The sequence below is a fragment of the Gekko japonicus genome, unplaced genomic scaffold (assembly GCF_001447785.1).
Source record: "Gekko japonicus isolate JY-2015 unplaced genomic scaffold, Gekko_japonicus_V1.1 scaffold446, whole genome shotgun sequence".
Classification (NCBI taxonomy): domain Eukaryota; kingdom Metazoa; phylum Chordata; class Lepidosauria; order Squamata; family Gekkonidae; genus Gekko; species Gekko japonicus.
Genome location: NW_015168058.1, coordinates 203,951 through 218,586, shown reverse-complemented (window position 1 = coordinate 218,586; position 14,636 = coordinate 203,951). Strand labels below are relative to the sequence as shown.

At 45.5% G+C, this 14,636-nt stretch overlaps 1 protein-coding gene across 1 annotated transcript in view; it reads right to left on the bottom strand.

The window, feature by feature from the left end:
* The window catches only part of SPTB (spectrin beta, erythrocytic), a 114,243-nt gene that overhangs the window by 12,618 nt on the left and 86,989 nt on the right, over window positions 1-14,636 (bottom strand). The window contains exon 32 of the mRNA XM_015414511.1: window positions 10,904-10,982. Within this exon, the coding sequence (XP_015269997.1) occupies window positions 10,904-10,982 (79 nt within the window). The remainder of the gene's footprint in view (window positions 1-10,903; window positions 10,983-14,636) is intronic.

Below are 14,636 nucleotides of genomic sequence, written 5' to 3'. Positions count from 1 at the left end.
GCCAGTTTTTTTAAAGAGCCCAAAAGAGAGGACATGACCTCTAAGAAGAGGGCACCTGGTAGCCGTAAGCACTTTGAAGCTGTGCCTGGAAGCAAATCAGCAGCCAGGGCAGATCTTTCAGCACTAGAGTGATACGGCCCCTGTACCCAGCCTCTGGTGGTAGCCTGGCTGCCGCCACATTTTGGACCAATGGAATTTTCCAGATTTTTTTCAAAGGTAGCCCTACTTTGGTCCCGGTCACACGGTGAATTTGCCGCGGGTGGTGGGCAGATTATCGGGGCGCGATCACACCGCAACATCTGGCAAGTGGAGCGCACCCGTGGCCAACCCGTGGCATACCGCCGAAAAAGCGCAATTAAAAACAGTACCTCATATGTAGTGGCAAATGGTTTGCCACGGGCTGCCTCCAGACTCCTGCGGTGTGATCACGCCGGCCCCTTGTTAATGCACAGGCGGGGAGGACAGGACTCATGGTTTGCCGCCGATGCGTCGGATCACATTCTGGCGGCTCTAATTGCACCCCCTGCATTATCCGGCCCGAGCGCATTACAGTAATCTAATCTGACTGTAATCAGAGCAATGATCGCCATGGCCAAGAATTAATTTTTAAAGTTGTTTTTCTCCTGCAAAAATTGCAGATGTCATGGGAAAGTCAGGTTGTATGAAATCACGATCACAAATCTTTTTATATGAGGAGGACAATGGGCAGCTCTGATTCACACAAAAGCCATACAGCCTTGGGGAGCCAAGGTGAGAGTGGATCTTCCTACAGACAGGAAGAGGAGTCTCCGGGGGGGGGGGGGGGAGGCAGAAAATAAAACTGAGGAGCTGGTTGAGGAAGGAAACCATTTCTGGACACACACCTAGAAGAGGAGAGCACTGCGCCTTGGATAGCCTGGGCCAGCCCGATCTCGTCAGATCTCAGAAGCTAAGCAGGGTCAGCCCTGGCTAGTATTTGGATGGGAGATCTCCAAGGAATACCAGGGTCATGGCGCAGAGGCAGGCAACAGCAAACTATCTCTGAATGTCTCTTGCCTTGAAAACCCCACAGGGTTGCCATGTCAGCTGCAACTTGATGGCAAAAAATGGCTACTAGCCATGGTAACTGAGGGGAACCTCCCCATCAGAGGCACTAAACTTCTAAATCCCAGAGCCAGGAGGCAACATCAGAGGAAGGCTTCGGCCTCTTTGCCCTGTTTTTGGCCCTCCAGAACAACTGGTTGGCCAACTGTGTGAGACAGGAGGCTGGACTAGATGGACCATTGGTCTGATCCAGCAGGAGTCTTCTTATGGTCTTAAGAAGAAGAAGAAAAGGAGTAAGGGGCCATCACAGCACAAGAGAGCAACCATGAGGATGTGGTTCTGAGAAAGCAAGGGCCGATCCCCAAATACTAAAACCAGAGTAATGGATGAACCAAAATTAATGCAACTTCTAGATCTAGATAGCTTCTCTCTTCTTTTTAGCTTAACAGATCAGTATAGTGCCAGAGAAAGAGGATGTGCATTTATTCCAGTTTTCTTTTACCCTTGCTCAGCTTGTTGTGTTTGCCTATTCAGTGTGTGGTTTTAATTTATAATTATTTGAGTCTGATCTCTATAAACCACATTAAGCCTAGTTCTGTCCATACTTCCCAGGAGTGTGTGGGGCTGTTGTTAAGCCCTACTTCCCAAGAGAGCTCATATAAGAGAGATTGGTCCCCACTGTAGCAACTTGGGACTAAATACAAAAGGAGCCTGGGCGTGGATCCCTGGGTTGGACAAACCTCTGAGAATTGACGTGCTGGTGGCAGTGGTGTATCCTGGGAAAGGGGGGAAGTGAAGGAAAATGAGCCTTGCTGGGGTCTAGCAGCTGGGGACCAGACTTGGCTGAGTAATGTCCTCATCCCTGTGGTACAGAAACCAGTTTGGGTGAGGCCTGTCTCACCAAACCCACTACCAAGCAAACATGCAGGTCTTCAGTGAACTGAGTCTAAAAAATACGGTGAACCTACTGGATCAGGTTATTTGGACAGACCATGCTTCTTGTTGTGGGTAGTGCTGAGGTATCCAGCTTAAAGAGCCCAGTGTGGCCCAAGCTCATCCGTGCTTGGGAGCTAAGCAGGGTCTGCCATGGTCAGTACTTGGATGGGGTTGCTATTTGGAGGAAGGCAATGGCAAAATCATCTCTGATCATCTCTTGCCTAGAACACCCCAAAGCTGGAGTTGCCATGAGTTAGGTGCAACTCGATGGCACATTTTTCTTCTTCCTTGATGACAAATGCAAAATCTGTCTCAGGCTGCCTTGGGAGTTTGATAAAGTTACCAGGCCAATGTAAGAGGTTTACTGAAAGGTTGTTGGGACTTAGGGGAGTGTACAGAAGTAGCAATAAGCAAGTTCCAGTAAAGGAGATCTGTGAGAGAAACAGGCTTCCAGGTGTGCAACAACTGTCGATGCAGCTCGATATGTATCAACATTGCAATGTTCATCTGGGCCCCATTTAACTGAGTGGATGTAAGTTGTGATGCAGATGGGGGAAGTGATCTTCAGGAAGGCTGCTAAAATAGTGTACATTATAATACGTTGTCTTTTACTTTTGCAACAAGCTGGGGAAAAGAGTCAAGAAATAAAAATTATTCACCTACGACCGCCCTGTGAGTCTACAACTGATAATCTACATCTCCAAACTACAGCACCACCCCCAAGCTCACCCTCTCCAGTAGATATGGCACTATTAGAACTGAGATAATTAACTCTGTGTACAGTGTGCCTGTTGACTAGGCTGCTGTAGCTCAATCAGATACCTGATGGGTAGGTGCAGAGCACCAGTCCTTGGACTTGGAGCAGGTTCTGGAAACATCACCTCTTTGTTGATACTCTCTCTCTCTCTGTGTGTGTGAACCCATTTGGAATTTTGGCATCTTTGAAGTGGCATTTAGTGGTACACGTTGTTTCCAAGGCAGACTGTACAGATATTCCACATTTCCCAATAAGCCTCTCACAACAAAGGTGTAAAAAGCCCAGTCTCCAGCCAAGCCCTTAAGAACATGAGCATTAATCTTTTAGCAGAAAGTTTCTTGCTTTCTCACTGCACTGAATGTAATCCCCACCTCCATGTCTTCTATAACTGTGTAATTATGCAACATACTTAAGCCACATACACAGGAAATACCATCTCTCCTTATACATAATCCTGTTTTGGGGTGGCAAGATTCCATGCACTCCCTCAGCCATTGGCCTCAGCCAACCACTCAAGAGTACTCGCGTGCCAGTGGCCAGGTGCTGGGTCTGCTCCTCTTCCCCGCCCACTCCCCCTTCAGCCACTCTGCCCTGTCAGAATTACTTGCAAACAGCTTTCTCTCTTGACGAAGACGCTTCTCCTGCCTGCCTCCTGTGTGGAACTTTTCCCTCAGTGGCTGTTGGTAGGTGTAACGAAAAGGCAGTTAGCTGTGTTTGTAAGATGGCTGCCATCTGTGTGGTTGTTAGTTTAAAATGTTCCCCCATAAGGTTTAATTGAGCTGTAGTTCCAGAGAGGGGCCTGCAGGGGGATCGCTCACTGGGTTGAATGGGGCTTCCTCATCTGCTGACCTACAGTTCCCAGCTGCCCCAAGGCCAAAAAGTGTGGGAAAACAAGGACTGTCCCAATGGGTGGAGCAGCATCAATATAGACTGCAGCCCATCCAGGGAGAAGGCAGTCTTCATTCCTGGAAGAAGAAATTCAGCCACTCCACAGTCGGCTGAACTGGGGAATGAATGAAAGTTTCCCTACTCTCTTGGGCAAGAGAGATAGGCTGAAGTAGAGCCAGCGGCCGGTCCAAGAAAAGATCCAATCCTGAGCCCACATCCTCCAGAGGTAGAGAGTATTATGTGTGGGGAAAGAGGATTGTGTTTAACCCCTATTGATTTATGCCCTGTTGGTTCATAGTGTGTGCTTACTCCTACAGTTCTGCCTTATCCATTTAGTGTGTGTGCGCTCCATAATTGTGTAAATAGTTAAATAAATTATTTTATTTGGGCTACTAATCTGTGTTGTGCTCTGACCACATAGTCTCCCCCGCTCTGCACAATAACAAAGAGAGGGGGTAGCCCAAGGGAGCAAGGAAAGGCCAGACTCTAGGGTTGCTAGCTTTCCAGGGATCCCCCAAAGATTGGGGATTCCATCTCCAAATAGGGAGATTTGGCCAGAGGGGTCTCACTGTTCCTCTAAAAAGGCAATGACAATTCAGTGAGTGGTGGCAGCGAACTTAAGGAGATACACCCATGGGAGCTGAAGAGTGAGGGGGAAATAAAGGTAGGTTGATGATTGGCTGGGAAGGAGATAGGGTTGCCAACTCCAGGTGGGAAATTCCTGGAGGTTTGAGGGATGGAACCTGGAGAGGGTGAGGTTTGAGAAGGGGTGGGACCTCAGACAGGTACAATGCCATAGAGTCAATCCTCCAGTAAGAGCCAGTTTGGTGTAGTGGTTAAGTGTGCAGACTCTAATCTGGGAGAACTGGGTTTGATTCCCCACTCCTCCACTTGCAGCTGCTGGATGACCTTGGGCAAGCCATAGTTTTGTCAGAGCTGTCCTTGAATGAGCAGTTTCTGTCAGAGCGCTCTCAGCCCCACCTACCTCACAGGGTGTCTGTTGTGGGGAGGGGAGGGGAGGGGAGGGGAAGGGACTTTGTAAGCCGCTCTAAGACTCCTTTGGGTAGTGAAGGGCGGGGTATGAATCCAATATCTTCTTTTTCTCCCAACCAGCCATTCCCTCCTGGGGAACCACTGTTGCCAATCTCCAGGTGAGGGGTGGAGATCACTCAGAATTACAACTGATCTCCAGGAGGGGGGAGGAGATGGAAAGCTGACATCAGAGAAGCAAATAATGGCAGGTTGATGCTTGGCTGGGAAGGAGATAGGGTTGCCAACTCCAGGCTGGGAAATTCCTGGGGATTTCAGGGGTGGAGCCTGGAGTGAGTGGGGTTTGAGGAGGTTGCCACAGTAAATTGACGCTGAGTGCTCAAGACCTTGGCACTCTCCCAGAGCCTCTTTCTAGAGCTCGTATTTATTTTCACAACGGGCCTTATTCCTAGTCTCAACATAATTCTTGAAAAGAATGTACACTGGGTTAAAACCCTGCTCCTGAACAGCTGAGCTTCTAGCACAGAGTGACATTAGAAACCCAAACATTATTATGTAAGAACAGAATATGCCAAAGAAATCACCTAGCAAAGCTTAAGAACCCAAGTACAGCCTGCTGGATCAGACGAGTGGTCCTAGTCCAGCATCCTCTCTCATACAGTAGTTAACCAACGGGCCAGGCACACAGGGCATGGAGTCCAAGGACTTCCTTGATGCTGCCTCCTAGGACTGGATTTCAGAGGTCTATGGAGGTTCCCTTTAGTCATGTTTGTCTAACTGTAGCAATAGAAAAGGGCAAGAGTCCGGTAGCACCTTAAAGACTACCAAAATTTATGGCAGGGTATGAGCTTTTGTGAGTCACAGCTTACTTCTTCAGATATGCCTGGCTACAAACTTTGGCTAGTAGCAATTGTTGGACCTCAGGTCCACAAATCTAACTCCCTCTTAAATCCATCTATGCTTATGGCCATCACTGCATTCATAGGCAGTGAATTTCACGATTTAATTACTTGTTGAGTAAAGAAGTATTTCCTTTTGTCTGTCTTGAACCTGTTTCCCAACAATTTGATTGAGTGCCCTCAAGATTTAGTATCACAGAAGAGGGGAAACTGGCTCTGTCTACCCACTTCCTCTACCTTGTACATAATTATATAAAATTCTATCATGTCTCCCCTTAGCAGTCTTTTAAAATTTCCAGACTCTCCAACTTTTCTTCATATGAAAAGTGCTCCAACCCCAAAATCATCTTGGTTTGCCCTCCTTTGCATTTTTCCCAGCTCTGAAATATTCTTTGGCGCGTTCACATGACTACTAAGTCTTCGCTGTCCTTGCCCCTCTCTTGGTCCTGTTCTTTTGGACTGTCGTCAGTAGGCTGTCTGAGACTTCCCAGCATAGATAGTATTTTTTAGTGCTGTGACAGAAATACCTCAAAAAGTCAAACAACTGGGCTACAAGAGCTCCAGAATCCAGATGTGCTTCCTTTTCCTCTTGACCTGCTGGCTTCTTGGAGCATCACAATGAACAATGCAAAAGATGGAACATACAGCCCACCATCGTGTGTATGCTATAAAACATAGGAAGGTTGAAATGTAGTTGTAAACTCAGCACTAGTGCATTTAGAACTGGCTTTTTGTTTTTTCTTATGTGTCTTCCAACTGGAGGAGAAGGGCTGAAAAATAGCACATGTGATTTTGGCTGGAGCCCCAGTGCTCCTTTGTCTCTTTATCTCAGCTGAGTGAACCACTGTACAGAAATCTGCTCCCTGCGAGGCATATTCAGTCTGCTGTGGAGCATCTTGTTCACACACGTGGTCACCTTTCTGAAAGGCCTGCAGAGTGGATGATCACAGTAAAACGGGACCCACAGGAGCAGCCAAACCTCAAGGAAAGTAAGAAAAACGACTTCCAAATTGCCTGTGAAACAAAATGCTTATGGTTGGCAAAACAGAACAATAGCGTGGTTGCTGTGATTTACTGCAAACCGAATGCAGTGTCTTCCATACAGACCCTCCTGTCATCCTCAACTCTGGTAACAGCCACGTCACCAGCATTAAAAGACAAACAAAGGTTGAGAAAAATCTGTCAGTAGGTGTGAAAAGGGACACATGAGGTGTGCAGTTTTTGTTTTTGTTTGGCCACTCTACAAAACTCTACTCCAGGCCTTCAGTCCTTATGTTCAGTAGCAGAAATGTGTGTTGTTGTTTTTTTGTAAGCTGCCTTGGTACTTTTTGTTAAAATCTGAAAGGTGAGGTACAAATTTGTATAGCAAATATATTTTTAAAAAACCTGAACCTTTCAACGCTTGCCACAGGTTCCCTGCTGTTATTAGAACAAGTTGTCATCAAGCCTGAACAAGCAGTTTAAGGGATCTCAGAATGGCTTGCAGAGGCTGTCCTTCAGAGCGTTACAGCAGAGAGGAAGCTGCAGGTTCAGCTAGTCTGTGCAACGGCACCCAAAGGCTCACAGTGCCGGGTGTTTAGGAAGGAGCTTCCTCAAGCGCAGCCAAGGTCTGTGAGGAGGTGGTGGGACTGGCAGGAGGTCCGTGTGTCCTGAAGCTCAGTGCCGTTCTAAAGACAGAGGCAGCAATGGGATGGGACGGCAGGCACAGAGGGAGAGAGGAAGTGTTCTGATGCCACACCTAGTAAAGATTTTAGAGGTGTAAAAAAACAGCTGCTACCTGAAAAAGACACCTGGGCCGGAAGATGCGGAGCTTGATCTTGCTGTCATTACTCGGATTTTGAGAAAACTCTCTCTTTAAATAGTCAAATGGAGGCAACAGAACACAAAGGGGGTTTCCAGGACGTCATCAGAGAACAGTACCAGCAGTCGAAGGTAAAAAGAAAACCGGGAAAAGAGACAGAATGCAGAGAACTAAACACTGACACAGAGAAGCACAAAGGCTCGCATAAGAAAACAGAATCTTCCCAAGTTTCCTGAAGTTTTTCAGAAATAGTAGAGAAATCTGGCAGTAGGAAGGCCTGTGTGTAGATCATCTGATGAGTTCCATGTCTTGCGCTGGTAACAAAAGGGGCACATAAAACATCACGTGGAAAGCGAGGCCTGTTCATTGTGCATGACATTCCTGACACAGAGGTGGCTTGTCCTTCCCAGCAGAAGTGGTTAGATGATTGTAGAGAGAAATTTAAATGGTCGGAATATATAAAATAATAGGTGGATTGTGAGTGAATACATAAGTATGCATGTGCAGGACGGAGATAATCATGCCTAAATGATTGTCCCTAAAACTCCATAGTAAGCCTTTTAAGAAGAACAAAAGACAATATTTATTGCCTCAGTTTTACTGTTCTTGCTTAGAGCAGCTTTGCCTATGTATTCTGGTTGTATTTTGTGTCTATGTGATGCTCCCTCATCATCCAGAGAAGCACATAGAGAGTGAACCCAACGCACATGTAGAAAACCTCCCTTACTTAAAAAGAAAAAGAAAAGAAGTTCCCTGTGGCAATGTCATGAAGAAATACCCCCAAAATCCATTCATTCTAATTGTGTGAAAGCATCTGTAAGACACATAGCATCAACAATGCATATGAAGCAATGTTCTTTGCACAGAACTTAGAAGTTCCAGCTCTTTTATGAAACATAAATGGTCGTGGCTGTGATAGCCCTCCTCTTCCTTCACAGAAATGTAAAATCAGCCTATTTTTCAGCTAAGGAAACCAAATCAGTGACAACTAAAAGTAATAGCCAAGACCACTTAGTAAATCAGTTGAAAAGAAGGGGAAACTCCAGAAACGCCATCATGTGATTTTTCTTCTCTTGTAACAGGAAATATTTCACGTGTTTCTGTAGTTATAATCACCCCAGGCCCCTGCCACACGGGGGGAGAAAGCACGGCCGAAGTGCGGCTTTTTAGAGCCCCACCAAAAGAGACACGCGGTGGTGGGATCACATAGATCCCCTGAGCCACCGCACAGTTGCTCCCAGGCACGATCAGATGCCGGGGGGAAGCAACTGAAGGGAGAACGAGGCAGCCGAACCGCGCATGTGTGCGCATGCACAGTTCGGCCAGGAGCCTGGATTGCTCCTGAAGACGGGCGCTCCGGCGATCCAACGGCCGCGCTTGTTGCGGTGTTGCAGGTAAGTCCTGCTCTTTAGCAGGTTCTTTTTTCATCCGCATTACCGGCCTGATGGGACGGATCGGGGATGGGTGCACGCCGATTCCCAGATGTTGCGGTGCGATCGCGCCTGTTTGCTGTTCCCCCGATCCATCCCTCTTCCAGGCCAAAACCTCCTGTGTGACCGGGGCCCCAGTCTTCTTTTCACTAGGTTTTCCCACTATACTTACACAGTAGCATGAAAGCGTATTCTGTTTCATACATCTAGATTAATGAAACCTGGATGTTATGATACAGGGCCCCGCTGATGGACCTCCTGATGGCACCTGAGTTTTGGCCTCCGTGTGCCACAGAGTGTTGGACTGGATGGGCAACTGTCCTGAACCAGCATGGCTTCTCTTATGTTCTTAGGGATGCCTAGGAAATGGCCAGTAATTAAGTAGCCTGTTCTGGAACCATGTCTATGAGCATGAGCTTTCTGGTTTTCTTCTCATGCTTTCTACAATGAGTCAAAGCAAAGTCTAACTAGATTCCTTGAGGGGTCACAGTGGAAAGAAAGATGGACAAATGCTTCTTTCTAAATGTGTAAAATGTTTTCCTGATATAACATTTGCTACAAAGTTTCTTGGCATGTAAGATAATGATATTCCAAATGCCTGAAAAAGAAGGTCCTTCTTTCCTGTATGCAAGTTGACTTTCCTATAAAAATGTCTGCTCTTGATCCAATCAAGATTGAAAGCTGTGCATAAACAATAGGAAATACTCCACAGCAACAACATGGTGATCAGGCGGTGAATCAGTTTGTGTCGTTCACTGACTTGACACAGCTGAAACAAATGAAATCACTTGGAAACCAGGAGCTGTTTAAGAGCAACACAGAGCTCCGTATCAGGCTTGCAAAGGTTCCAGAGAAGGAGAATGTGTGTGTGTGTGTCTCTCCTTCGTGTCCCTACGGTGCAATACCGTGTTTTTATGGGCCATCAAGTTGCCCAAGTTGCCCTATGGATTAATGACCTCCCAAGTAACCTAACAGACTTTCTCAGGTCCTGCAAACTGAGGGGCCCCTTGTGGCTTCCTTGACTGAGTCACTCCATCTCATGCTGGGTCTTCCTCTTTTCCTGCTGCCTTCCACTTTTCCTGGCATTCTTGTTTTTCTCATGTAATACTGAGCCTTCAAAAATGTAGTTGTTTCTTAGGAGAGCTGCCAGATACCATATGCTTCTTTCCACAGGAGATCTGGGGGTGGAGCCAGGGGAGGACAGGGGCCACCTCAGTGGCAGGCCATGCCACAGAGAGTCCACCCTCCAAAGCACCCATGTTCTCCTGGGGAACTGATCTCTGTAGTCCGGAGATAAGCTGTAATTCCAAGTGGATCCCCAGGTCCCACCTGGAGGCGGCTGGCATCCCTAACCATGAGACAATAATCGCAACAATGCTTAAAGATTCAGACACCCAAATGGGCCTCTCCATTGGGAAACATGTAGAGGCAAAAGAATACCTGTGCATATATTTGCTTAAAATGTTTGCACCAAGAACCTGTCATTTGAGTCAGATAAACAGCTCTGTTCTTCAGTATAATCACTAAGTAGTATCCCCCCCCCCTCCAAACAGTCCTCCAAATGAGCCTGCGGGATATGGCAGAACCAAAAAACACCCTAATTCTAAAAATGTCTTTATGGAGAGTGTTTGTTTTATACACATCTTAAATCTTCCAACTTGGGTGATAGAAAAATATATATCGTGGGTTTTTTTGTTCAGCAAAACAATCCAATTATATACAACACAACTTCATTCAATGAGATGGCTAGAGAGAGATACAATGTGCATAAACCTGCTGAATTAATAAGTAAGATTACACAGAATTACATGGTCACTCGGGCCATAAAGTAGATATGACAGGGAATTCAGAAATCCAAGAGTGTCAAGTAAATGCGATTCAGATAATGGGGATTCTATGGTACATTTTAAAATAGTAACATTCATCTTTATTTAACTAAACAAACAATTTAGCTGATATGTTTTGGCTCCAAATCTCCTGGTGCTTGATCTGTTGACACAGGTAGACCTTTGACAAGTGAAGAAGACTGCAAGGTAAAGGTGTAAGTAACTGAATACTGGAGACACTGCCACATCGTTCACATGCTTTTCGCCAAGACAGACCAACAGGCAACAAATCAGGAAAGCAGCTTTAAGCTGCTGAGGTTTCCAGGAGGGAGAAGCTAAAATTGGTAACTGACCAGTGATGAGTCTTCTTCAGCAGGAGAAAGAGCATCTTCTAAACTTAACCCTGCCTCCTTCTTGCCCTCTTCTTTAGGCCTACAACAAAGAATGGAATGGTTTAAAAGAAGAAAGTCAGTCAGCAAAGTTCAAATTGAAGAGTAAAGATACAACTTACATTTTCAGTATATCCATAGCTGCCCCCAAAGTCTCACACAAACAGTCTTGTTAAACAGCAATACAAAATGTCTCCAGGCAATTAGGAGAACTCAATTTAATGGAAAACAGTCACCCAAATCAGATTTTAGCAAGTCACTGGGAATTTAAATGCCTTCTGTAACACAATTTTATGGCCACAAGAGGGCAGCATCTCAACCCCTCTTTTCTTAAAAAATAAACTGCAGATCATACTTTTAACCAAGATCAAATCTATATTCACAAGGTAACTTACTGGCTCTGCCGAAATACTAGACTTTAGGAATACTAATTGGTGACACACCTAGCAGAGGATGACAATTCTAAAAGTGGCAGAGCAATGGTGCAAGGAGATGCTACAGCAGCTAAGGTGTTAAAGGCAGTGTTACACAGCCTGACGTAAACATGTTTCTGGTAAGGCCAAAGATCTCAGCCATGAGATTTTGTGCTTACACAGCATCCCAGGGCTGCCACTCATGCAAAATGGCTGGGTGGCCCTTATGCTTCATCAGTGTCACATTTAAACCGGGCTTCAGGTGAGGAGGTGCAGGGCAATGAAGGCGGTCAGGAACGTCATGTTAAGAGGTATCAATGGTTAAAGGGTCAGAATCTGATGTAGAGGGGAAAGGAGAGGCTGGGACTTCCAAGCGCTGGCTTTCGTCTTCTCAGTTTTCTGCTGAGCAAAGGCACACGTACGATAACTAGTTCCCTGCATGCAGCCCAGAGCCTCATTTTCCTGTACAGATTTTATCAGCATGGAGCAGACATGCACGGCATCTTCCCGATTTGCACTCTCAACAAAAGACAAGGAAGCACACTCATGTTACACCTCAAATGTTGCAAAATACACTTTTTCTCCTCTCCATAAAGATTAATCTCTACGTAGGAAACTTAACCTGCAGCTGCTTTGTTGGGTTTCAGCCAACATTTCTCAACGTATACAAAATTAATCCCCCCACCTTCTAAACATTAAATCTTCTGTGGCAGTCCCACCTTTATGTAGCACTGGGTACATTTGTCTGCTCTTTGCTGTAGCTTTCTTTGGTCTATCTCTTGCTGTGTTCCATTCTCCTGTGCAAGTACTATAGTGATTCCTCCTCCCTGATACATACTATGGTAAGAAATTTTAGAAATATAGATGGTTTGGGTTTGAAAATGAACATTAGCTTATAAAATCAATATATCCATCTCTGCCTTTGTTAGCAAGCAACTTGCAGCCTGTTAGCTATGCTGAACCAAACGCCCATGATGCCCTGAAAATCCTTTGTTTTAAGCAGATGCTTCTCTATTTGCAGGTAGGCAGAAAAGCCACACATTCCATTCTCAGGACTTGAATGAAATTAAATTACCATAGGTGTGAGAAACTCAATACCCTAGGCAATAAAATGTATCTGACAGGAAAGGCCATTTGGGCAGCAATAGACTTGAATCCATAAAGCAATCCGTAAAGACTCCTGAGATACAGGGATTCACACCCCCACTTCCATCTCTGAGATAATATCAAAGAATGGTTTATCTTCAATGTTGGGAACACCAGGAAAAACAATGACATAGACATCCTCAAAGGACTGTCATTTAGAATTTACGTGTTATCTGTTCTGGTCCTGTAAACAAAATGTAACTTTTGGAATGTGGGAAGCAAGGAAGTAATCTCCTGTCAAAAATCTCAACATCAAATGTTGATTTACAAATGTAATTTAATTATTAGGGGGACCCTTTGATAAATTTGTATAAATGCTGGTCAGTTTCAACAGACCTTCCCTGACTCTTGAGGAATCAGGAGAGGCATTACTCTCCAGAGTTTTAGGAGTTCAGCCCAGAAGGCCTTTCGTTTTCTGCATGCTTTAGAGGGGAAAACTTTGCTTGCATGTTTTATTTCTGGGTTCTCGCTATCAGCATTTAGGAAATAGGATTGTATTGTGTTGGCAGATGGCATAGCGTCTTGCTAGCCACTCGCCTGGTAGACCTTGGTTGTTTCTTAATAAAGATAAGTTTTATTTTAAGAAGAGACCTTTGCTTGAGTGTCTCTGCCAGCGCTTAGTGGTTTCCAACCTTGCACCTTCGCCTGTGGTAAGGAGGCAACACTCAGGGGACACGCAAATCAAAGGAGAGTGTGGGTGACATGCATTCACAAACACGTGTAGCCACATTTCTCACGACACATACCACTTAATCTTCAGTCTTAGATAACAAAGCCCATAGTTATCACACAACTGCCCTTTTCTCTATCATCAATTCTAGCAGAAACACTGATCCTGGTCTAAATCAACATTTACTAACAGGAAAGTACAAAATATTCCCTCCAGGTAACCTTATGCTGTCCCCAGGTAGATATATCTCCAGTTTGAGAAACACTGGCTCCAAATTCCATGGAAACTAAGATCTGGAGGTAAGGATCCTATTACACGTTCTTGCTTTGTTTCACTTGCTTTGCTTCTAACCCATTTGTGGTGAAAAAAAGGACTTTACTAATAAGGTATTGCGATCAAGTAGACCACAGTGTCAAAAAAACATTTATTTATTTTTTAAGGGCTGATTTCCCTGAGACAGAATTTGCAGGATACAAGAGGGTGAGGTGCTGCTGCAGTTCAATCTGGAGTGGGAACAGCATGTGTGAGAAGACAAGAGAACAACCAAATCATGTATAACTGTCGGGTTAGGTCCAGAGTAAACTCTGTCTTGTGGAAATTGACCCTCTGTGTGTATTTCTGCTGTATGTAAAAACGGGATTCTTATGAAGAACAGCTGTTTGTAGGATCTGAGCACAATTATGAAGGGAATATCTTGGGTCAACATTACACTACAAACACTACATTGTTTATAAACACTGAGCAAAGTGACCCCATATTACAGAAATTTGGTGCCAAACTACCTGTCCCATAATGTTTTTCCTCAACAGTTGATTTTAAAGCACCGTCACTGCAGGTAAGGCCCAGGTGACAGGAACTGTTCAACCCTTTTCCTTGTCTTCTCAAAATGGTCTTCCTCCAGCTGCTTATCTCTGGGACTGGGACATACAGGGACCCCTGTGTCTTTTCCTCAATGGCTAGGGATGCCAGCCTCCAGGTGGGACCTGGGAATCCCCTGGAATTACAGCTCAGAGACTACTAAGTTCCCCTGGAGAAAACGGATGCTTTGTAGGATCTGAGCACAATTATGAAGGGAATATCTTGGGTGGACTCTATGATATTGTACCCCACTGAGGTCCCCTGTGTCAGCTAGCTGCCATGTTTTGCTTGTTCCCTTCTCTGATCCTGGCTTGCTCGCTGCTCCGCCGCTTGCAGTAAACATTGCTAGGGAGACCGTGAGAGCCAGTACTGCCAGACGGCGTTATCTGTCTGGCCTTGTGAAGAAGGGAGGGCTTGCGTTCCACCCTTGGTGTGAATCTTTCAGCTCTCATGAGGCACTGCAACTCTCCAGCTTATCATGTATCCTCCCGCCGGGAGAATTCCCGCCCGCGCGCGCTTGAATTTCATTTGCTTAGCCATTTGCCTCATCCTGCTATATGTAAGGATGTTTCCGCCCCATGGTCATTCCTAACAGTAATCCTGTGGATAG